The following is a 23,966-nucleotide window of genomic DNA, read 5'->3' on the forward strand; positions in this document are numbered from 1 at the left end:
GAGGAGGAGCTGGCGTTCTCAGTGGCTCACAAGCCCTTCCTGAGATTAGGAGGACTGTAGACCCCACGCTAAGGGACCGCTGCACACTGCCCCCCCTCGGCCAGCACGGGTACTGGTGTCGATGGTGAACTTAATGCCAGAAAAGCACCTCGGCCAGCCCCGCCCCGCTGAGGAGCACGAGGCACCCAATGGGGCAGCTTCTCTGCTTGTAGCCAAGGCCCAGCTGGCGCTGCATGTCCTCATCCTTGTACACGGAGCCTAACCGGGGCGTTGTCTGAGCAGCCCAGACCAGGCGTGTCCTGCACACGGTCTCTCTCAGCGTTTGCTCCCTCCCCGTCTGCCCTCTGCCCGAATGAGTCTTCATGGTGCATGAGCATCTTTTTCTTTCTCCATTATGTTGACTTTTTTTTTTTTAATTTGTCTGCTTCATACCCTCGCCAAGCAGTCAGGGGCCACCTCCCAGCTCCTCAGTGAGGGAGAGCCGCGGGGGGCCAGCCCCGGGTCACACTCCTCTCTCTCACCCCTCAGCAGATTAACACCGCTGCTCCTCTTGCCTTGCAGCCTCCCGGGGCGGACGGACGGACGGACGCCGAGCCCTCCGGGCCTGCGCTCAGAGGGGGAGGACAGGACCTCTGCTTGCTTCCCAACGCTGAGTTCGGACTTTCCCACTAACCCCGGAGTGACTGTGTTTTGTTTCAGGACGGCACCCTGGCGGGCATCTCCTTCCCAACCCGTTGTGTCCTTTCACTTAGAGCTGAGCTGCAAAGCCCTGGCCAGCCGGCCGCACGGGCCCCGCCGAGCAGGAGGGCCAGGCTCTGGGTGACCTCCGGTCTTGGGGGCAGCTCGGGTCTCCCGCCCCCGCGGCCTGGGTTCGCTCTGTCTGAGCACAGGGGTCAGGGGCATGAACAGTGGCCTCTCCAGGCCAAGGCAGGTCTTTGCGCTTCTACTGTTGGCAAATTCTGGAACGAGCAGGGATGGCTCCTGGCCTCACACGGAACCCCAGACAAGACCAGGGTCCGGCGGGGAGAAGCTGAGTGGCAGGCAGAGCAGGTGATGCAGACGAGGTCCAGAGGCTCCCAGCCTGGAGCTCGTTCTAAGGGGATTGGGGGACGAGGAAGGGAGGGATCTGATGTGGGTTTTGAGCCAAGAATGGGATTGGCCAGGCAGACAGCGGGACCACCGGGAGAGCAGCGAGCGTGAGGCCCAGGCAGCAGGTGACTCCCTGCAGCTGCGATGCTGAGTTCGAGGTGAGGATGGAGGAGGGGATGAGGCCTGTGCAGGGGTGAGGGTGAGCGGGGCGGGAGCCAGATCACAGGGCTGTGTCTCGGGCCTGGGGGTGTCACGGTCAGGTTTGTGTTTGTGAAGCTGATGCTCAGACCGAGAGAGGGAGGGCTGGTCTCAGAGCAGCCTGTCCCCAGCAGCGGCCAGCTCCCCTTCTGCTCAGCGGCCCAGAGCCCCTCTCCTCCGGCCCAGGCCCCAGGCCCCAGGCTGACCCCCACTGTGTCCACATGTTCCTTCTCCACATGGTCACACCTCTGGGGAAGTTGCCGCAGCTCCTTTCCCTCTGCCTCCCCTTATGCAGCTCCCTAATCGCCTTCTTCCCCAGAGGAGGCAAGACCAGCCCACAGGAGGCTGGTAGAGGTGCCGCGTGTCATCCTGGGAAATCCTCCCCCTGACCCGAGAAGCAGGTGCCATGAGTATCCCCGTTTTACAGGTGAGGAAACGGAGGCCCAGAGACGTTGTGGAGCCGGTAGATCTGGGATTCAAATAGAGGTCTGACTCCAAAGCTCAGGCGAATCCAGAGAAGCACAGAGTGTCGTGTTTATTTGTGAGGAAGGACAGTGAGACCTCAGGGCTGGCACTGTGGAGAGGCGTGCAAGAAAAAGGAATGCAGAGCATGTGCAGATGCGTGTGTGTGTGTGTGTGCAGATGTGTGTGTGTGTGAGAGAGAGTGTGTGTGTGTGTGTGTGTGTGTGAGTGTGTGTGAGTGTGTGAGAGAGTCTGTGTGTGTGAGTGTACAGATGTGTGTGTGTGTGTGTGTGTGTGTGTGTGTGTGTGTGAGTGTGCTCGCACACCCATTAGAAACCCTTGTAAGTGGCCACAGGATTTTCCCCGAGGTGGACACCCCCACCTGGGACAGGCGCCTAAGTCACAGGCAGTCCCTCCCGCCCTGCGAGGGAGCTGAGTCCTCGGGAGTGAGGCCACCGGGAAGCTCAGAGCCTGTGCCGAGCCTGCTGGCCTCGCCCACACCCCTCTGTGGCCCCATGCGAGTTCCCGTGGCAACCCGGTGACAGCCCTGCAGGCAAGGGAGCCATGGCTGTGTCTTAGCAGAATGTGAAGGCCAGTGCTGCGTAACAAGCACGCCCGGCCTGTATCCAGGCCAGAGGGCAGACCCAGAGGATTCCGTGGAGGAGCGCCCGGGCTTGGGGAAGGAAGGAAGGAGGATGATTTGAGCAGAATAGACCTAATGAGGTGCTGGGGTTACAGTCAGAGTCATTTCCCAAGCAGGCCCTGGAGGAGCGGCTCCCTCACCGGCTCCTTGGCTACGAGGAGGCTCAGTGCCTGCTGCCCTCACTGGCCCGACAGGCTGCAGGCCCGTCAGAGAGGACAGGGGACCGTTCCTCTTTGGAGACAGCAGAGGTGCCCTCCCCCTGCCAGCACTTCCCAGCACGCTCCCCGATCCAGAGGGAGGAAATGCGCAGCCTCAGGGAAGAGATGCCTCCTCCTCATACCAATGGGACAGAGAGCTGGCCCGCTCCCTCCGAAGCTACAGAGCAGTGACACACTGAACTCTATAGTCTCTGTTCCCGTGGAGTGAAAATGGATGGACAGGCTCCGGGCTTCTCGTCCGTCTCCCTCCCCAGGGGAAGCTGACAGGACCTGAGGGGCACAGAACCTGGACATAGGGGCACCCGCTAGACCTCCAGCACCATAGTCAGCTCTCCTCCCCTCCCCGGTGCAGGGGGGGCTTCTTGGGTGGCAGTCTGCCTCTTTCCTGGTGGAACACACAGGTGTGTCCGGAAAGCCAGATAACAGAAGGAGAGACTTACACATCCCAGATGCTGGCAGAACGAGGTGAGCCAGGCCATCCCCATGTCACTGGGGTGGGCCTGGGCCTGGGCGAGCTGCCCCAGTCCTCAGGACCCAAGGATCCCTCTGTGGGCGAGTGGAATGCCCGGGTTGGCATCGGGTCCCAGGGGGCTCCAGCCACTCCCTGAAGATCCTTTGCCCAGCAGCCTCCTCCTCCCCAAGGGTGCCCCCCACCGGGTGCCGGGCGGGGCAGAGCCACAGCTTAGGCCAAAGGGACAGTGGTGCTGTCCATGGTGGACATCCGTGTGCCTCCATGCAGTCCCTATGCTCCCCAGCCAAGCAGGCACCGCCTGTCCGCGCCCTCTCCCTGGCTCAGACTCTGGGCCAGACCAGCATCTCCCCACAAGTGAAGCCTGCTGGTCCCATTACACCCCTCACTCACCTGCGGCCACAGGCTCCACTGACCTTCCATCTGCTCAACACCCCTCTGCACAGGGGGTCTTGTGGTGCTCAGGACCACATGTCACATGCATTTCAGTGTGTGCATGTGCGTGTACAAACGTGTGTGTGTGTGTGTGTGTGTGTGTGTGTGTGTGTGTACACACGCTTATGCATTCTGAAGTCCCGCCTCAGCAGGTCACGGAGCTGGAGCTCCTTGCTGAGGCCTCGTAGGCAGGAGGGCTGGCCAGAGGAGGAGACAGAGGCTGAGGCCTTGGGAGAAGGTGAGCGGACCTGCTGTGGCCTGGTCGGCCTGGCCCTGGCTGCGGCCCAGGGTGACCTCCACAAGCACCGAGGGCGTGAGGAGGACGGGCCAGACTGGCGCGTGCAGGACGGGAGCCAGATGCAGCAGAGACAGAGAGTGAGAGGTTGACCAGACGGCCTGGCGCGATCAGGATTTCTGTGGTTTCGTGTGATCACTCAATGAGCTGTGTGTAGACTTAGCCCAGTCCCCCCAGCCTGGACATCTATCCAACAGCAGAGGGCTAGGGGGCTGTCCCTTGCGAAGCTGCACACACTGTCCACCTGGGGGCTTGGGAAGGGGCTCTGCTCAGACTCTGTGTGGCGTGCCTTCCCCTCTCAGCTGCCGGGCTGCAGGCCCCTGAGGGTGAGCCATTCTGTGGGGAGAGGAGCCCTAGACACTTGCTCAGGCCGCAGGCAGCAGCTGCCCCTGGCCCTGGCCCTGCCCCTGGCCCTGCCCGGACACCTCTGTGTTTTCTTGGCCCTGGGAGCCCAGTGCTGAGGCCAGTTCTCTTTCAGGCGCTGCGGGTAGAACAGCCTCATGGGAAGGGTATCCCCACACGACTCTAGCACCCAGCTCAGCCTCTTGTTCCGCAGAAGAGGAGCCTGAGGGCCAGGGAGGTGACGGCTGTGCCCGTGAGGGACAGCCCCATGGTGCCCAGGTCCCCGAGCTCCCTGCCAACAGGAGGCGGCCTCCCGGGGCGAGTCTGCTCGCTTTCTGGATGCTCCATACCCTCCTGCCAGCCACAGGGCACCCAAGGGGCCAGGCAGGAGACTCTTGGCCCCTGGCCGCCTCAGGAGGGGGGCGGTGGCAGAGAGGTCATTTTCTAGGACCGCAGCTGAGCCCAGCCCCGCAGACCTGGGCTCGGTGAGACGGGGGGCTGGCCAGGTGGGCTGAGACAGGTGCCACGCCGATCGCCTGGGAGACACCTGCCTCCTGACACGCCGCTCCGGGCATTTCTCTTCCTGTTCCGCTGTGACTTCTGCTTCATCTTATCTGTTTCCTTCCAGGTCCGGCTCGAGGGGCGCGGCTGCCAGGCCTCAGGAGCCGCTCTTTGCCACGGTTGTGTCTTCCTGTAGACACCAGATATAAACCTATTTATATATTTGTGTCCCTCCCCTGCTCCCCCCACCCCCACCCCCCAGTTCACAAGCCCGATGCATCACCCCTTTACACGCAAGGCCACTCTGACCTCTGACCCCGTGTTCATGTGGCAGGAGGGCCCCCCCCCCCGCCCCGGGGCCAGGTCCCAGGTCATGGCTGCTGGCTGTCTGTGGCGGAAGTCCCTGGTTGTTTTCCCCCCCTCTCCCCTCCCCGCCCCAGCTCTAACCATCCTGTCCGTCTGTCTCGTCTCGTCCTCGGTTCCAAAGCAATGTCATGAAGGGCTTCCTCCTCGTGCCTAAAAGGAAACAATATGCTTTTGGAAGGAGGTGGGGTTGGAGCGAGTGTCCGGGCCAGCGCGGGGCCCTCGGTCTCTCTCGGGGTGCTGAGGGACGGCCCCAGATGGGCTGTGAGCGCAGCCCAGGGGAGCCTCGGTCTCCGGAGGGAGAGGCGGTCGGGGCCAGGCCCGGGGCCCGCGGGCCGCGTGATGGCGACGCCGGGGCCGGCGACGCTAGGGCCGAACCGTATTGTTTCCCTTTGAGGCCAGTCCCGGTCCTCGTCCCCATCCTCCGCTCATGCTTTTTGATTTGCATCCCTTTTTTTGCATGGACATGCCGAGTAGTGGTACGCAGGGCTTTTCTGTTCCTTTCTGGGCGTCTCTGGTCAGAGACTCTTCTCTTCCAGATCCCCGCGCTCGAGGCCGTTAGGTTCAGGCGTGTCCTTGGCGTGTCCCCGAGAGCGCAGGGCGTGACCGAGGCGTGCAGGGAGGCCCAGGCCTGTGCGGAGCGGCCGCGGCCGGGCTGGCGGGTAAGGACGCCTGGTCTCTGTGCCTAGGTCGGTGCAAGACGGCGGCCAGGGCGGCCGGGAGAAGCTGGAGCTCGTCCTGTCCAACCTGCAGGCGGACGTCCTGGAGCTGCTGCTGGAGTTCGTGTACACGGGCTCCCTGGTCATCGACGCGGCCAACGCCAAGACGCTGCTGGAGGCGGCCAGCAAGTTCCAGTTCCACACCTTCTGCAGGGTCTGCGTGTCCTTCCTGGGTGAGCCGGGGGCGCCGTCCCCCGGGGAAGCGGGGGTGATGGGAGAGGGCTGTGTGTGCACCCCCTGTCGGTGCCGCCGGCGTTCCCAGAGCGGTTTTTAAGATAATTTGAGTCACGGTGTGCAAAGGCCTTTGCTCACCAGCATGGACCCAGGGGGCCTCTGCATCGCTCCCCCAGGCCCGGGCAGCTCTGTGAGGGCAAAGGGGGCCCTGGGGGTCCTGTGATGGTTCATTCATGGGGAGCCTGGGCCCAGGCCTCCCAGCCCTGTCCTCTAAACACGGACCGAGGAGCCACACACTTCATGTCCCTCTGCCGCGGGTCACACCTGCACCATCCGTACCAGGTGGCCGCGCAGGCCTATGTGGACTGTCTCTTGGACACGCAGACCTGCCATCCGGGCTGGGGATCTGAGTGTCGGGGACCGCCAGCCGGAGAACACACTTATTCTACGGTTTGGAGCTGCCCGGCTTCGGGGAGGGGGGTCACCAGAATCAGGGCCTGAGCGTGGAGTGCAGCCAGAGAACTAGGGGCTGAGCCTAGGGACAGGAGACCATGGGGGTTGGGGAGGGAGGTCAGCGGGGAGGGGAATGGAGCAATCTAGAGGGGCCAGGAGCCACAGCCTCAGAGTTGGGCTCCCAAAAGTATGGGTGTCCTGGGACCCAGACACTTGGAGGCTGGAATAACCATTCGGGGGATCTCAGGGGAGTGGCCAGGCTGAGCCGGTTCTGCAGGTCGGTGGGGTGGACTGAGGCCTGTGGGCGATGGTGGGTGGGCACAGACGGCATGCTACTGCTCCCATGACTCTGAAGTAGGGGTGTGTGACCCCAGGCATGCCCTTCACACTCATGGGAGGCACCACAGGCCTCCAGTGCAAGCCCCACCCCTGCCCCGTGGCCCACAGGCGGTGAGGAAGCTCCGTACCTCACCGTCTTCTGCTGGGACCCCCAGGAGCAGAGGGAGGCCCTGGGACAGCCCGCGGGGGCGGGGCAGCTGGAAACCCCGGACATGGACACAGGAGGTGGGCTCCCGGGCGCCCTGGATGCCCGAGGCAGGTCCCACGGCCACGGGCTCAGAGAAGGACCCGGAGGGACAGGCAGCGAGTGCCGGTGGCACCCACCCAGGGCCCCGCGGTCAGTGGCCACGTGTTCTTGCCCCCAGAGAAGCAGCTGACGGCCAGCAACTGCCTGGGGGTGCTGGCCATGGCGGAGGCCATGCAGTGCAGCGAGCTCTACCACATGGCCAAGGCCTTCGCGCTGCAGATCTTCCCCGAGGTGGCGGCCCAGGAGGAGATCCTGGGCATCGCCAAGGACGACTTCATCGCCTACATCTCCAACGACAGCCTCAACACCAAGGCCGAGGAGCTGGTGTACGAGACGGTCATCAAGTGGATCAAGAAGGACCCCGCGTCCCGGGCACAGGTGAGGCCCGGCCCTGCTTCCGGCCCGGCCCCGCTCGGCTCGAGCATCCGGGCGTCCGGGCCAGGAGGCAGGAAGTAGAAGCCGGGCTGTCCGTAGGCTCCGCCCCAGGGATGCTGCAACCGCTTCCGGGGCAGCAGGCAGGTGAAGGGAGGGGTGAGGGATGCAAAGCCAGGCCCCTGGCTCTCCAGGGCTGGCATTCCACCGGCAGGAGACCCAAGCTGAGCGAGAGGCCACAGGGCCCGGGGCACAGCGTCGGGGCCCTTCAGGGAGGAGTGGGCCCGAGGCAGGGCCCCCGGAGCTCTGCTGAGCTCCCACCAGCGGGAGGAGCACCCATGCTCTGGTTCCTGGGAAGGTGGAGGCACCCGCCGCACACAGGATGCAGGAAGTGAGTCCCCGGGAGCGGGCGGCCGGGGCAGTCAGGGCCGGATCCAGGCAGGAGGGGGGTTGGGGGGAGCAGGGTCCCAGGGGCACCTGAGTCCCAGGACACCAAGCACATCCCAGCGGGGTCTTGGGGCCAGAAAGCCCAGCTGGAGGCCCTCGGATGGAGCTGCTGTGGCTCCCACAGGGGGACCCTGGGAGCCAGGTTAGCCGCACAGGTGCCCACACTGTGGTCCACCTGTGCCTCCTCGCTCCCTCTCCCCCCGCACCGAGGCCTCCCCAGCCTCCAGGATGCCCGGTCACCCCTGTGCCGTCCTGCCTCCAGTCCCCGCCAGATTCCTTCCCGCCCTGCAGCTCCCGCTCTGTGGCGGGCCCAGGCGCCAGGCTGAGGCAGAGGGACGCCCCTGAAGGGGGTTGTTGGTGGGTGTTGGGGGGACACAGGTTCTGACCGTTGTGATTGGCAAGCTTGTCAATCATCATCTCCTTCCCAAAGCTGATGGCCATCAGCTCTCCTGGGCGCTCCCACCTGCTCCTGGGCTCCTGCCCCAGGCATCCCTCTCTGAGGCTCAAGCTCGGGCCCTCCTTCTCAGCCCCCTGCAGCCCGGCGTGGAGCAAAGGCCCGCGATGGGGGTGGAGGTGAGAGTGAGGAGCTGCAGGGACAGATGGACAGTCCCCCCCCCGGTCAGCTGCAGCTGGCCAGACCTCCGGGTTCCTCCCTCTCCTCGCCCCCAGCTGCTGGGAGCTGCCTTTTTGTTGTTGTTAGTCCTCACCGGAGGCTATTTTCCCAGTGATTCTTACAGAGAGTGGAAGGGAGGGGGAGAGACAGAGAGAAAAACATGGATGTGAGAGAGACCCATCGATGGGTTGCCTCCCACATGAGCCGTGACTAGGGCCAGGGATCAAGCCCACAACCGAAGTACTTGCCCTTGACCAGAATCAAACCCGGGACCTTTCAGCTCACAGACTGACGCTCTATCCACGGAGCCAAACTGGCCGGGGTTGGGGGCTTCCTTCTCTCTCTGCCGAGGCTGGGTCAGTGGTCGGCAAACTCATTAGTCCACAGAGCCAAAGATCAACAGTACAAACGATTGACATTTCTTTGGAGAGCCACATTTTTAAAACTTAGACTCTATAGGTAGGTACACTGTAATTGACTTCATTAGGGTCCTCCGAAGCTGGCCTCTGCTAAAAGCTCGAGGGGCCCAAGACTGAGCCACCTTGGCAGCAGCCTCCGTGCCCGCCCAGGGCCGGCCCCCTGCCCGGTCTGACAGCCCCGTGTCCCCCCGCCAGTACGCAGCCGAGCTCCTGGCCGTGGTGCGCCTGCCCTTCATCCACCCCAGCTACCTGCTCAACGTGGTGGACAACGAGGAGCTCATCAAGTCCTCCGAGGCCTGCCGGGACCTGGTCAACGAGGCCAAACGCTACCACATGCTCCCCCACGCCCGCCAGGAGATGCAGACGCCCCGCACCCGGCCGCGCCTCTCCGCAGGTATGGTGTCCCGGGGCGGCCCGGCTCCGGGTGGGCCCCAGAGAGGCGCCGGGTGCAGATGCTGCGGGTGTGGGAGGTGGAGGTGGGGGGGAGGGGGCGTGTCCCCTCGTGGCCGAGGTCATCGTGTTGGTCGGGGATGACCAACACGATGACCTCGGCCCAAGCGTGTCCACCCGTGCCCGCAGGCGTGGCCGAGGTCATCGTGTTGGTCGGGGGCCGGCAGATGGTGGGGATGACCCAGCGCTCCCTGGTGGCCGTCACCTGCTGGAACCCGCAGAACAACAAGTGGTACCCCCTGGCCTCCCTGCCTTTCTACGACCGCGAGTTCTTCAGCGTCGTGAGCGCCGGGGACAACATCTACCTCTCAGGTGAGGCCCGCGGCGGGCGGCGGGGAGGGGCGTGGGGGCCCGGGCGCCTCCCCTCCCGCACACCGCACACCGGGGGCCGGGAGTGCTGACTCCGGAGGCAGAGCCTCCTCCGGACCTGCCCCCGAGCTGGGGAGCCCCGCGCGGCCCCTCCTCACGCCCCGCCTGCTCTCTGCACCGCCCCCCGCAGGTGGGATGGAGTCCGGGGTGACGCTGGCCGACGTCTGGTGCTACATGTCCCTGCTGGACAACTGGAACCTCGTCTCCAGAATGACCGTCCCCCGCTGCCGGCACAACAGCCTGGTCTACGACGGGAAGATCTACACCCTCGGGGGCCTGGGCGTGGCCGGCAACGTGGACCACGTGGAGAGGTGAGGGGCCACGGCTGCCACGGGGGGAGGGGTCCACAACATGGACCACGTGGAGAGGTGAGGGGCCACGGCCATCCGGGGGGCGGGGGGGCATCCTCTGAAATTCATCGGAAGCTAAGCCCTCCTTCTCCTCCTTCCCGGCACCCACCCTGAGCCACTAGAGCCATGGATGCCCTGCAGAGGGAGAGGCCTGGGGTGGGGAGGTAGCAGGCCCCCAGCTGCCGGTTACTGACATGGGACTCTCTTGTCCCCGCAGCCCCTTCCGGTGGGAGACCTGAGACCCCGGGGGGGGGGGGAGGCACCGGTGGGGCTTAGCTGGAGAGGACGCGCCGGGACCGGTTGGCTGGGATGTTAGGGGAACCAGGAGCTGTTGGCCCAAAGGTGCCATTCCAGTGACCGTGCCCCCGTGTCCCTGCCGAGCGTGGGTTCCACACCTGGGAGCCCCTCTCCCGCTCCCTCCGGCCCAGACCAGGAAATCCTCTTCCGGCACGGAAGGAGCTCTGCACACAGGTGTGTTTGATCCTCAACCAAATCCCTGCATTTATCAACAAGCGTAATCGCCGGTCTTCCGGACCTCTCCCGGAGGGAACAGAAGCCAGTGGCCCCGGAACCCCGTGTACATGCCCGCCGGCTCCCACGGGCCATTGAATCCGGGGCCACCTACAGGGGGCAGTGTAGGCTGGGGAGTGGCAGCAGCGTGGGCGGAGGCTTGGGGGCGGGCCTGCTTTTAGGAAAACAGACGCCCCAGAGAGTGGGGAGAGAGGCTGAGCCGCCCCTATTCCAGCACAGGACACAGCCAGGACCCCGGAGCCCTTCCCCCAGGTCCCCTCATGCCCCAGCCCACCTCCCTGCCCACATCACCAGCACCACAGGAAGCAGAGGTCCCTGTGGGACAGCCCTCTGCCCACATGGGCCCTCCTTGTGTGCGTTTCCCTCGCTGGCTAATTTGTCCCTTTTTTAAAAAAATATATATTTTATTGATTTTTTTTTTTACAGAGAGGAAGAGAGAGGGATTGAGAGCTAGAAACATCGATGAGAGAGAATCATCGATCAGCTGCCTCCTGCACACCCCCCACTGGGGATGTGCCCGCAACCAAGGTACATGCCCTTGACCGGGATCGAACCTGGGACCCTTCAGTCCGCAGGCCGACGCTCTATCCACTGAGCCACACCGGTTTCGGCCTAACCGGACCCTTTTGACAGATGTCCCAGCGAAGACGGTTTCAGAGTGCGGCGGGCCGGGCGTGCTCACCGTGGGCTTTTAACTCCCCCCAGCGGAGCCCAGCGCTGGCTCGGGGACAGCCTTTCACTGTCAGATTGACGGGGAGGTCCCGGGGAACCCCGGTGTGACTGAGAGGCGGATCCTGCCGTGGCCCCCCCGGGTCAGCCCCAGCGCTGACAGCCCTCAGCGGGGCCCACCGCGCGGCCCAGGCCTTCCGGAAGCCCTCTCCCACTTGCTGGTCACCCAGTCACAAGCGCAGGGAGCAGGAGACGTTGTCTGGGTCGGAGCAGACTGAGCGGGAGCCGTCCTCCTGTCCTGCTTTTGTCAGCTGTTTTTTTTAATCTCCTAAGACGTTGATCACTCACTTTGCAAACTTACACTTGTTGATAAATACGGGGATTTGTTTGAGGATCAAATGCAGCAGGAGGCGGATGAATTCCACTGCCCCTGGGCCCGGGGGCAGTTCTCCCCCACCTGGGAGCAGGCTCTCCCGGCTTCCCCTCCCGGGGTGGGCACAGAGTGACCAGACACCCTGGCACCCAGGAGATGGAGCAGCCCAGGACAGCAGGTGCCCTTTGTCAGCCTCCCGGGTCTGCCAGCTGGCCTGCTAAGGATTGTTCGCAGACTTGAAAACCCCTGGGTGGTGTGAGTGCAAGTGAGGGGCAGGGGGCAGGACTCCCAAGGGGCAGAGCTGAGCCCTCTGGGCAGGTCGAGCCTATGGCACATGGTGGCAACGATGAGAAACAGGGTGACCGGAAGGTGGGGGTACGAGGGACAGGTACCAGGGCACTTGTTCCCCAGGAAGCACTGATGGTGCAAATTTGCTCTCCTACCGATAATGAATGCAATATATGGTGCATTATAATTATATCGCAGGACTAGAGCAAGATTATGTGATTAGAGATGAAAACGACAGTACAATAGACGAGCAGGTACGATATCATCATATAAATCACTGAGGCTCGTAGTTGATAGCCATCTATCACAGAGCTGTGGTCACTGGATAAAGGATCGGAGTGGAGCGCCTCACTCCTCATGGTCATTGCACGTCATCAGCATACCCTCCAGGGTGTGAGGGGACGGAGGGCTGTGGCTTGGCCAGCAGCCACCTGGAACCCCAGGCTCTAGGGAGAGCTGCGTTGGGCGGACTGTGCCATTGCACCGAGGGCCACACCGCCCCCGACCGACTCCGGCCCTTCTGCAGGAGCACCTCGGCTCTCCGCCATCCTGGCTTAGAAAACGGACGCCTGAACGTCTGACACTGTCCAAAGAGACACTCACTGCATCCCTATTAGCTCGTCTTCAGCCGGGGCCTCATTCAGCCAGGCCCTGCTGCCTTCAGGGAGCTCAGCCTCTCTCGGAAGCCGAGTCTTCACGGCTCCGAGCTGGCCGTGCCACCGTGGTCCCCTCGCCCCCTCCCGGAGCCAGGGCTGTCTTCCGCGGTCGCCAAGCTGTGGCCGGGTCATGGCTCATGGTGCAAGGAGGTCCATGGCAACAAGTGGGCCGTGTGCTCCCGGGGGAGAGGTGCTGGGAGGAGAGTGAGCAGGAGGAGGTCCACCTGGGTCCGCAGCACACGGAGGAGCAGCGGGCAGTGCGGACAGGCCAGCGCGGGGCGGCCAGCGCACGAGGAACAGGGCACGGCCGCTGAGACCTGGGCCCGACGTGGCCCGGGAAGACAGACCCGAGAGGTCCCATTCCCCGCCCGACCTGCTCGATTCCAATCCCCCTCCTCTGCCGGCCGCTTCCTGTTCTCACGCCCCCCTGTCCGGTCCTCACTTCTCCGGTGAGCAGGAAGGCTGGGAGGGCCAGTGCGGGCCAGTGCCCCGTGGCCTGAGTGACTCCTCCGAGGGGCCCAGGCTGTGCCAGTGGCGCCCCCGATATCTGCTGCCTCCTGCCCCGCACCGACCCACCCTGACCCCGGGGCCTCTTCTCCCCTCTCGGCAGGTATGACACCATCACCAACCAGTGGGAGGCCGTGGCCCCGCTGCCCAAGGCCGTGCACTCGGCGGCGGCCACCGTGTGCGGCGGCAAGATCTACGTGTTCGGGGGCGTGAACGAGGCGGGCCGGGCGGCAGGCGTCCTCCAGTCCTACGTCCCGCAGACCAACGCGTGGAGCTTCATCGAGTCCCCGATGATCGGTGAGGACCACGCCTCCCCCGCCCAGGGCCGGGCAGCCTCCCCACCGCGTCCTTCGTCGGGTCTCAGGAGCCCAGGCCCAAGGGCGGGCTCAGCCCGATGCTTCTGTGGACCCAGGCCCAGGGGCGGGAGGGAGGGGGCGGCGAGCCCAGCCCACGTGCAGCTGTGGATCCCACCGCCCGGACCGAGGGCAGGCTGTTCCGTGTGCCTCCCCGCCCCGGGCCCCGTCCACGGGCCTCCCTGCCCCAGGCCCCGCGTGCATCCCCGCCCCAGGCCCTCTCCAGCTCCCTTCCTCTGGGCCAGCGGTCGGCAAACTCGTCAGTCCGCAGAGCCAAGTATCCACACTACAACGATGGACATTTCTTTCTTTCTTTTTTTTTTTTTTTTTTTTTTTTAAATATATTTTATTGATTTTTCACAGAGAGGAAGAGAGAGGGATAGAGAGTTAGAAACATCGATGAGAGAGAAACATCGATCAGCTGCCTCTTGCACACCCCCTACTGGGGATGTGCCCGCAACCAAGGCACATGCCCTTGACCGGAATCGAACCCGGGACCTTTCAGTCCGCAGGCCTATGCTCTCTCCACTGAACCACACGGGTTTTGGCAACATTTCTTTGGAGAGCCACATTTTTGAAACTTAGACTACTTCTAACGCCACGTCTTCAACATAGACTCACCCAGGCTGTGGTGTTTTGTGGAAGACAGCCACACTCAAGGGGCCAAAGAGCCGCGGTTTGCAGAACAATGCTCTGGGGGGAGAGGAGGGGAGAGAAGGCCGGAGCCGGGCCCTGACCGCCTGGCCGCTCTCCCCGCAGACAACAAGTACGCGCCCGCCGTCACCCTCAACGGCCTCGTGTTCATCCTGGGCGGGGCCTACGCCAGGGCCACCACCATCTACGACCCCGAGAAGGGGAACATCAAAGCGGGCCCCAACATGAACCACTCCCGCCAGTTCTGCAGGTGAGCGGGCGGCGGCCATTCCGCCCCGCGGGGAGGAGGAGGGGCGGGAGGGCGGGGCCGGAGGAGGGGTCTGAGCGCCATGAGTGACCTCCATGCATGGACCAAAGGGGGCCCCGGGCCCAGAGCGGCGGCCCTGGCAGATGCAGGCGTGGGCACTGGTGCCCGGCAGAGTGTGGAGCGCCCGCCCGAGGCAGCCCTGGCCCAGAGCCCAGCCCTGTGGCTTCAGTGGGCCCCATCTCTCTCCGAGCCGGAAAGGAAGGGCTTCTCACGGGGACCTGCCCGGGTCTTTCGAGGCCACACCTTTCCTGGGCAGGAGGCCGGCGTAGGACTGTCGGTCAGCTTCCCCCAGGGCCGCCTGCCCACGGCAGACAGGGGCAGCGCCAGGCCAGAGCTGCACAAAGCCCTCCCGGGGACAAGCGGCTTCTGTCCGGGGGGTGCTCTGATGGTGCAATGATCCTGGGGGCCCTTCGGAGCTGGGCCCAGCGAGTGGCACTCGGAGTCTCACAGCCGCCTGGGCAGAAACACGTGTTGTCCCCAGGACAGCATGGGCGAGGTCAGTGTGTGGCCTGGTGCCCCGTTGCTCTGGCCCTGAGGCCCAGAAAAACGGACTCCCCGGGGCAGTGAGACACAGACCTGCTGCTCCGCCCCGTTCCTGGGCCAAGAGGAACGGGGAATACAGAGGAGCCCTGAGACCCCCTTCTTAGCATTCCCATGGCAGACTGCGTCCCAGGACAGCTCAGCCCTGCAGAGGCTCACCGGTCCTCGGTGCGGACCGCGGGGAGCACAGACGCAGCCCCTGTTTGTGTGGCCCAGTTAGCACCCCAGCCTGTGTGTGACCTTGGAGAGGGAACCCTCCTCCCCGGAGGTCCTAGCAGCGGGACAAGACGAAGGCCCCACAGCCCTCCTCACGTCGCACCCTCTCACGGTGTGCACCGGGCACCTCCGCCTCACTCCCCGCTGCTGAGGAGCGGAGTCTGAGCAGGGCTGTGAGAGGACTCCCAGGCCTCCTCTGAGACTCGGCGTGGGCGCAGGAAGACAGAACGCTGAGGGGAGCTTTGAGCTGGGTCTTGCAGGAGACGCGGGGAGAAGCTGGGCCCCAAGGGGAGGGGTGTGGGGCCCTGATGGTGGGGGCAATTGAGGGACCTTGGGCGTCCGCTGAGCCGGCTAGGCTGACGTGTTCTGTCGGAGGCTCGGGATGGCAGGAAGGGGCGGAGGCGTTCGAAGGGTATCTGCTCAGCCGACAGCCAAGGAGAAATGGGCATTCGCTCCAGTGGGTCCTCACGCGTGGGTCTGCATGAGGGGCGGCCGAGAAGAGGGCGGGTTTGGGAAATGCAGACAGGACAGCGTGGGGAGCTCCCAGGAGCGACCACGCCAGTGTGGGGGGCGCGGGGACCCCGTGGTCCCCCGCGGAGAGCACCGGCCGCGGTCACAGGTGGTAAGGCCGCGGGTACGGAGCCGCAGCAGGAAGCTGGGACGGAGCCCGGCCATGGTGCAGACGGCACCATCAGGCTGTGCTCAGCCATGGCCCGGCTGCCTTCGCGCCTCCTAGTGAGCGGTGTGCTCCCCGCCACACACACACCCCCGGGCCTGGGGATCTGAGCGGCAGGAGGGCTCGGCTTGGGCATCGGGACATGGGACTCGGTGAGCTGAGCCGAGAGCCCGTCCGGGAGGCTGTTCCTCTTTCGTCGGCCCCGCAGGCCTTAGGCACCAGGATGCACGTGTCACCCACAGCCCCAAGGGCCGCGCGGCGTGGCGTCCCACTGGGCTGCGGGGAAAGAGGCCTTCCTTAGACAGCTGAGGTCGGAGGGCAGAGGAGAGCAGCCAGGTCCCCCGTGGCTTTTGCACAAGAGCGGCGGCGGCTGCCGCTCACCGGGCAGGAGGCTGTGTGTGTGTCTCCGGGTCCGAGGCTGACGCCCTCCCGCTTCCCCCGGCAGCGCCGTGGTGCTGGACGGCAAGATCTACGCGACGGGGGGCATCGTGAGCAGCGAGGGGCCGGCGCTGGGCAACATGGAGGCCTACGAGCCCGCCACCAACTCCTGGACGCTCCTCCCGCACATGCCCTGCCCCGTGTTCAGGCACGGCTGCGTGGTGATCAAGAAGTACATCCAGAGCGGCTGACGGCGGCGGCGAGGCCACAGGGGCCGTGGGCGAGTCCGGTGAGGCACGCGCTGCCCACAGGGCCGGTTTTCAGCAGCAGCACCGAGGCCGGCACGCACAGCCGGGACCCGAGGCGCCCGGCGTCCGGATCCGACGGGTCGGGAGTCACCCTGGCCTTCGGGGAGCCGGGCTGAGCCCGGAGCACAGGGACCCGCCCGCCGGCCAGCCTCGGGCTCCGCGGGGGGCCTTGCTCTGCCGGAGGCGCCCCCTCTGCCCGGTGCAATAGAGTCTCACTTATTTTTCAACTGGGAGAGAGCGGCTGTTTTTTCCTTCCTGCAGAGCAAGCCGGACCCCTGGGCCACCACGGAGGATCGGCTCTCCTGTCCCGATGGGAGGCGTCAGGCGCCCTGGGAGTGAGATCAAAGTGTCCTTACCACTTTGATTCCTGTTGTGTGTTTAACCAGTCTGCACTCCCGGCGGCCGAGGGAACGCAGGGGCGGTGTGCGCGGCCGGGGCTGCTGGTCCCCGCTCAGGGCCCGCCGTGGCCAGCGTGGCCCGCGGTGGCCCACCGTGGCCGGGGCCGCTGCGGGGCAGCCGTAGGGACAGTTGGGAGAGCGTCTGTCCTTCCCAGGTCTTTCTACCACGTTTTTGCTGCAGAAGGACAAGATGATTGTGCTAGCTTTCTCTTATCCAATACGAAGTATTTAGCTTTCCGAGGCATTTTCTTGATAAACAAAAGGCTATTTTTTAAGCGGAGAGGCGGCGGCCAGGCGCGGGGAGCTCGGGGAGGTCCTGCCGGGGCGGCCCGGGCTCCGGTTTTCCTACGCGCAGAGGAGAGGATGGATCTCTTCTGGGTGGCACAGAGGCACCCGTTTCATTTTTAGAAAAAGTAACGCCCAGACAGCCCCCTAAGGGCTGGGGACGTGTCCGGTGAAGAGGCTGTTGTAGCAGGAGGCCGCCACTCCCTCCCGGGGGAGGCTGAGGCCGGGCGGAGTGTCCACGAAGCACAGGGCCTGTGTGTGACAGGCGCAGCTCCGGAGGAGGGCGCCTGGATGGGGCAGCCTTCTTAGCCGAGCTGTGGGGTGCGGGCAGAATCTTCTAGCAGCTTCTAAATCAGAGAGAGAGAGAGAGAAACCAGGAGGGAGACCACCCGTGGTGGCTCAGAGGGAAAGGTCAGTGTCCATTCCGGGGCGGGATAAGTGCCGCGGCCATGGCCTGTGTAGCTGAAGTTGGTACCAAATACACATTTACCATTTTTATATCTGGGACGTCAACTTGCATTTCATGACTTAAAAAAGTTTTTAAAAAGCCACTTACGAGGAGGACAGGACAGGCCACACCCCCCGTGTCTCTGCGCTGGCGACCGAGCTCCAGGGCCCGCGCGGCTGGGGGTGGGGGAGGGGGGGCCTCCCACGGGGACTCGCTGCCGGGCTTCGTTATGCAGTTTCTACTATTATTTATTCTTTTAAAAAAGTAATAAGCACAAAACTACATACGTTGTATGTCCTTCAAAGTATTTATGTCGAACAGGGTGCAAGTGTGAACCCAAGGACTGGAGCACAAATCTCTAACTGCCCGGGGCGGGGCTGCGTCCGCGTGGGCTGTGCGTCTGCCTCCAAAGGAGGTGTTAGCGGTCGGCGGGGCCCGGCACCGGTGGCAGCGGAACTCCGTCTCTCTCCTCGCCCATCACACTGGAGCAAAGCTGGCGATTTCTGTGAATGACATAAACAGGGTTCTCTGTAACGGTATTGTACATAGTATATGTTTATTGTTAAGTTCTTGTTATATTATAATAAATATATTTATAGATCTAGACCCGGACGTCCGTGCAGTGTCTCCGTGTGCCTTCGTCCTGGCCGCAGTGATGAGAAACGCCAGTGTGGGTCCTTCCCCCTCGGGCATCAGCCGTCCGGGCTCCGTCACGCACCTGCACGCAGATGAGGGAGGAGGACAGGGCTCCTTGGCAAGGGACAGAGCTGGAAGGGCCGCCAAGAATCAAGGGCAATTGAAGGTTAAAATGGAAAGAGACTGCCTAAACCGGTTTGGCTCAGTGGATAGAGCGTCGGCCTGTAGACTGAAAGGTCAAGGGCATGTACCTTGGTTGCGGGCACATTCTCAGTGGGGAGGTGTGCAGGAGGCAGCTGATGGATGTCTCTCTCTCATCGATGTTTCTGGTTCTCTATCCCTCTCCCTTCCTCTCTGTAAAAAAAAATATCAATAATATATATATTTTTTAAATGGAAAGGGAGTTGGCAAACAGTCTGGAATGACTCTGAGGATCTCCCTTTAGTTGTCAGTTCTCTTAAAAAAAAAAAAACAATGTGTTTTTATTGATTTTAAAGAGGAAGGGAGAGGGAGAGAGAGAACTATAAGTGAGAAACATCGGCTGGCTGCCTCCCAAACCACCCCCCAACACACACACACACATACCAGGGATCAAGCCTGAACCCAGGGCATGTGTTCCAACTGGGAATGGAACCAGCAACCTCTCGGTGCATGGGTCAGTGCGCACCCACTGAGCCACACCGGCTGGGCATAAGTGCTCTTATAATACCAGTGCCACCAGAAGCCCCAAAGTCAGCTTCCCCCGGGTCTGACTCCGCGTCTGGCATCCGTCTTGAGGGGCTGCCAAGGCCCCATGGCAACTCCAGCTCGTCAGCCTGAGAAGAAACACCACACACTTCCTCCAGAAGAACTGCACAGCGTGGCCTCCACCCTGAGATCCAGACACGGCGGCCTCCCCGCCTCCCGCCACGCCCCAGGCTGGTGGCTGACACGTCACGTAGAGGGACTTAGCTAAGGCAGCCCACGCGAGGCTCCCCAAGGTGAACATGGAGCCCCCAGGCAGGATCGCAGCCTCCTGCAGGGAAAGAAGTTTCGGAGGAGAAGGTAGGGTTAGCAGCACTTCTTAATCGGCAAACCAACCCCGAGTCCTAGGGTCTCTTTGCAGGAAAACTATCTGAGAAAAGCTGGGCGGGGGCAGGTGAGCGTGGGAGCCAGAGAGCCTGGCCGAGGCCTCGCGATGCCCATGAGCATCTGCCGGGACGTCCCCAGAGACCTGGGCCTGGAGGAAAGGCTGGGGGCTGGAGGGCCCCCGCTGGGAAGAGCTGCGGTTACAGCCTGTCATCAAATCCAAGCAGTAGTCCTGTCAGCTCCTTCCTGTCTGCGCTACTCCCCGAAACCACGGGAAACACGCTCCCTGTGTCCTTCAGACGGCCCTCCCGGTGGTAAAGCACATCCCATGTCCCGTGACAGACCCGTGTCCACTCTGCTAGGAGCCCGCGAGGCTGGGAGTCTCTCCTGCTGGACTCGGGGTGCTACCGTCCGACAGAGTGGATGGGGAGCAGGTGGCTGTGACAATCACAGACAGGAGGTGGCTTGTGTGTGTGTGTGTGTGTGTGTGTGTGTGTGTGAGAGAGAGAGAGAGAGAGAGAGTTTTTAAAAACACAGCCAAGCCGGGACCGGTTTGGCTCAATGGATAGAGCATCGGCCTGCGGACTGAAAGGTCCCGGGTTCGATTCCGGTCAAGGGCATGCACCTTGATTGCGGGCACATCCCCAGTGGGGGGTGTGCAGGAGGCAGCTGGTCGGTGTTTCTCTCTCATTGACGTTTCTAACTCTCTGTCCCTCTCAATTCCTCTCTGTGTAAAATCAATAAAATATATTTTTTTAAAAAGAGAAAAAAGAAAATGCATTGTGCTAAAATTTAAAAAAAAAAAAAAACAAACAAACAAACAAAATAAACCCCACAGCCAAAACAAAACTAAGTCAGGAAAAATACTTGCAGTTCCTGTGACAAAAGACTAATGTCTTTTTTTAAGGGCCCATGAAATTCAATAAGAAAATTTTAAGTGGTTCCAACTGTTAAATAGGTCATAAAGAAACCCCACGAGGAGAAAACATTGCTAGGAAACACTCAACAAAAAAGTTCAACACTGGCAGCCTTTTACATGATGACACTTAAAATAACCAGGAAACACCTGGGCCTGCTAAGTCCTCTTACCAAACCTAAAGGCGCCCAGGCCAGTGTGGCTCAGTGGAGAGAGTGTCGGCCTGCGGACTGAATCATGCCCAGGTTGCGGGCTTGATTCCCAGTGAGGGGCGTGATAGGAGACAGCAGATCACTGATTCTCTCTCATCATTGATGTTTCTCTCTTTCTCTCTACCTCTTCCTTCCTTTCTGAAATCAATAAAGAAATATATATATTTTTTTTAAATGGTGGGAGGGGACCTGGAGGACTGGTGAAACTTCAAGGTGCGCCAAGGGCTTTGTGAGTGGAAATGGCCTTTTTCAGAAGCAACGTGGCAAGTGCCAGTTCTCAAAAACCTGAAGAACACCTGACCGGGGAAATTCCCATCTAGGCATCCATAGGAGATAGTACAAGCTCTGGAGAAGTCACAGGAGAATGGCCGACGCTCCCACCTGCCAGACACTGTGCTGAGCACTTAAAGCTAGAACGCTCACAATCTGCGAGACGGGTCCCAAAGACATGCAGCCACCTAGAAAACATTAGCCGAGGAAGAAAAGCAAGGCCCACAGTGTATGATTGCGGATATGAAAGGTATGTATGTAAAGATACATAAAATATTTAGAGAAAAGTGACAGGTTCACAGTCATAAACTACCATTAGTTGCCCCAGCGGGACTGTGGGCAATTTTTCTTCCTTCCTTCTAAAACATAAAGTGATGGCGTTACTTTTATAATAAAGATATATTCTTTTTGAATGGGGAATGAGGGGCAGAAAGGGATCTTTCCCCTACAGCCTAAGACACTGGCAAATATTATTTCCTACTCTGGGCGCCATAAGCAAAGTTAGGGCTCAGAATAAAAAAACAAAGAATGACATATAAGAAAATGATCGTCAGTAATAAACAAGATTTAAAAAAAACAAAACAAAAAAAAAACCCTAAAGGCTTGGGAGTGAATTACATCTTTCAGTGCAAGGGGAAAAAAGAACATCAACACTTAATCTCAGATCAAATAAGATGAAAAGGAAAAAACGAAGGAGGGAAAACTCTTTCAACATAAGGATGCTTGTGTGAGTGTAAAACTCTGAACGAGTGGCCAAGATCCTTCGGGAGGTCTTCTCCAATGAGGCCTCCAGGTATTTATAGGACACAATCGCACACAGGATCTCACCGCACCCCTTCAATTACCCTAAAGGGCACAGGTCACCGTCTTCACTCTTTCAAAGGAAACGCTGTCGGAAAAGTTAAGTGACTTCGCAGTCATGGCTACACCAGGCCCGTGTCCTCCAGGCATCATCACACTTAATCCTCCGAACCATCCTCAGAGGGTGGTACCCCCTGCACAGGCGAGGCTCAGAGGAGGCAGTGCGTGGGCCTGAGGCCCGTCAGAGGTCAGGCCCCACTCGGTGAGCCTCGGAGGGCCTGCGGGGCATCACACAGCCTCTCCACATCCCTCAGCTCTTAGGACCCCAAGACTAAGGCTCCTTCCCTCCCCCCCCCCCCCCAGAAGTCTGTACTCAAGAGAGTTCTGGGATGGGGTACCGTCAGCTGGGTCAGACACCGTCCTCCTCCAAAGCCAGGTTAGGAATGCCTGGTAAGAGTCTCAGCGAAACGTGGGGGGATGGGAGCCCACGGAAACGCCAGCCCACCCATTGCTGTCTCTCTTGAAGCTACTGTGAGCCTTCCAATGCAACGAACTCTTAGGGAGTTCCCATCTGACGTAACCCGGCTTGGGAGAGCAAAGGGGAGAACACCCAGGCCCTGGCTGCGCCATCTCCGCCCCGAAGGGCACATCACGCCCTCGGCACCCTGGGAGACAGGAGGCTAAAGTGCCTCCCCACCGCACTCCGCTGTAAGGGGTACCACCCCCACCGCACTGAGCGTGCTCCGCTGTAAGAGGTACCACCAACTTGCTCTACAAGCATTTGTACTGACCATCCTGCCATAATCAGTGCGAGGGGAGTTCCAGTCCCCCGCACCCTCACCAATACTAAATACTGGCAAACTTTAAAATGTTTTTGCTTATTGCAGCAGATAAAAAGTACGTTTAGGCCTCTTGTACTTCTACCTGTAAATTTCCCGTTTACATCCTTTGCTAGCTTGTTGTGTTTTATTACTGAGTTGTGTTTTATTGATGGGATCTCTTTATATCTTATGGCCTTTAATAACCCTTTCTCAGTTATATATACGGTAAATATCCACTCCCAGTTTATCATTTGTCTTGTAAATTTTGTCCTTCATTGAAGAGAACCTTAAAGTACTATGTAATCAAGCCTAGCTTTGATAGTTTTGAAAGGCTTCCTTTATCCTGAGTATATAGTTTTTCATTCTTTTATATTTATATTTAACCGATCTTTTTATTTTTCATGTTTCCTTCTTAAACCCACTGTCCTGAAATACTTTTGTGGAGGATATCAAGTAGAGCTCTAACATTCCCCCTACACCACACACACACACACACACACACACACACACACACACACCACACACACACACCTCAATTGCTCTTCCTAATTAATCTCTGAGATCTGAAACACCAACTTCCTCTGTATTATTCCCATAGGTTCAGACCTGTACGGGGTCTATTCTTCTATGGTCTTATTGCTTCTCTCTCTTTTTATCCTGATATCTATAATAATGAAAGTGTAATGTGCTCATTAGACCAGATGTCCTTCCAGACGAAAGCCTGGGCCCGGGAGCCAGACGGAAGCCGGGGCCGGCAGGCTGGGGAAGGAAGGCCTACTCTTGCACAAATTTCATGCATCGGGCCTCTAGTAATTTCAGGATAAATCTTGATGTTTTTCTATGGCAACTCTCTTCCTGTCACTTTTTAAATGCTATTTTTTTAAAAAACTCCCAAAATCTCTAGATGGAGGTATTAACATCTAAGTCAGTCTGTTTTTAAGATAGGTGTTATCTATTCTTTTTGAAGCTTAATCCTGTCATTGTACAGTTTTTGTTCCTACGGTGAAGGGGGCTCTTTTTGTTCCATGACATTTACTGCTTACTAATAACATATTTAGGAGTTGTTGATCTCCGATAAAAGAAAGAAGTGTTTTCCCACCTGGGCCAAGGAGCCAAGCCAAACGGGGAAGGACCCAACTCCCAGAAGTCTGCCTTCCCCACGGGAGAGCAGGAATCAGGTCACCCAGAGGTCGGTACTCACCTTCCCACGCTCATCATCCGTGCGCTCTGCTGCCCTCTGGCATCCGGCAGGCCTCGGGGGGTCCTTCCTCAGGAAAGCGGAGGGCACAGCCTCTGAGCGGATCAGACCGGACGGATAAGGCCACGTTCCCTGCAGCCCAGGGCCACGTCCTCCTGTGCCCACGGAGCACGCACCCTGATGAGTAGGGACAGGCCTCCCGCACTCCACTGGCAGCCTGGACGTACGACCGTGTGAGACGTGGAAAGACGAGGCCCCCGCTCCGCACATGCTCTGGCCATCCCCGCCGCCTCCAGGTGGCTCAGCAGCTCCTTCTTGTCACCAGGGCTTCGCCTGCTATGCACGCGGAATTCCTCCATCTCCGAGACGCCGGCCACTGCTCCAGTGCAAACCTGTGCGGCAGAGGAGCCTTGGGGACTAGGCATCCTGTTAATAAAAATCCAGTTGTTATTTGGATTTCACCTCCTGCTTTCTCTAAGCGCTTTTCCAT

General features: G+C 60.6%; 1 protein-coding gene across 2 annotated transcripts in view; it reads left to right on the forward strand.

Moving 5' to 3' along the window:
- Positions 1–18,158, forward strand: part of KLHL29 (kelch like family member 29) — a 235,018-nt gene extending 216,860 nt beyond the window's left edge. For both annotated transcript variants that reach the window (XM_084900535.1, XM_084900534.1), the window contains 8 exons: positions 5,705–5,907; positions 7,066–7,325; positions 8,994–9,192; positions 9,378–9,560; positions 9,748–9,928; positions 13,095–13,288; positions 14,104–14,248; positions 16,183–18,158. In XM_084900535.1, the coding sequence (XP_084756661.1) occupies positions 5,705–5,907; positions 7,066–7,325; positions 8,994–9,192; positions 9,378–9,560; positions 9,748–9,928; positions 13,095–13,288; positions 14,104–14,248; positions 16,183–16,366 (1,549 nt within the window). In that variant the 3' untranslated portion in view covers positions 16,367–18,158. The remainder of the gene's footprint in view (positions 1–5,704; positions 5,908–7,065; positions 7,326–8,993; positions 9,193–9,377; positions 9,561–9,747; positions 9,929–13,094; positions 13,289–14,103; positions 14,249–16,182) is intronic.
- The last annotated feature ends 5,808 nt before the right edge of the window (positions 18,159–23,966 follow it).

Source organism: Pipistrellus hanaki (assembly GCF_964339955.1).
Source record: "Pipistrellus hanaki genome assembly, chromosome: 12".
Lineage (NCBI taxonomy): Eukaryota > Metazoa > Chordata > Mammalia > Chiroptera > Vespertilionidae > Pipistrellus > Pipistrellus hanaki.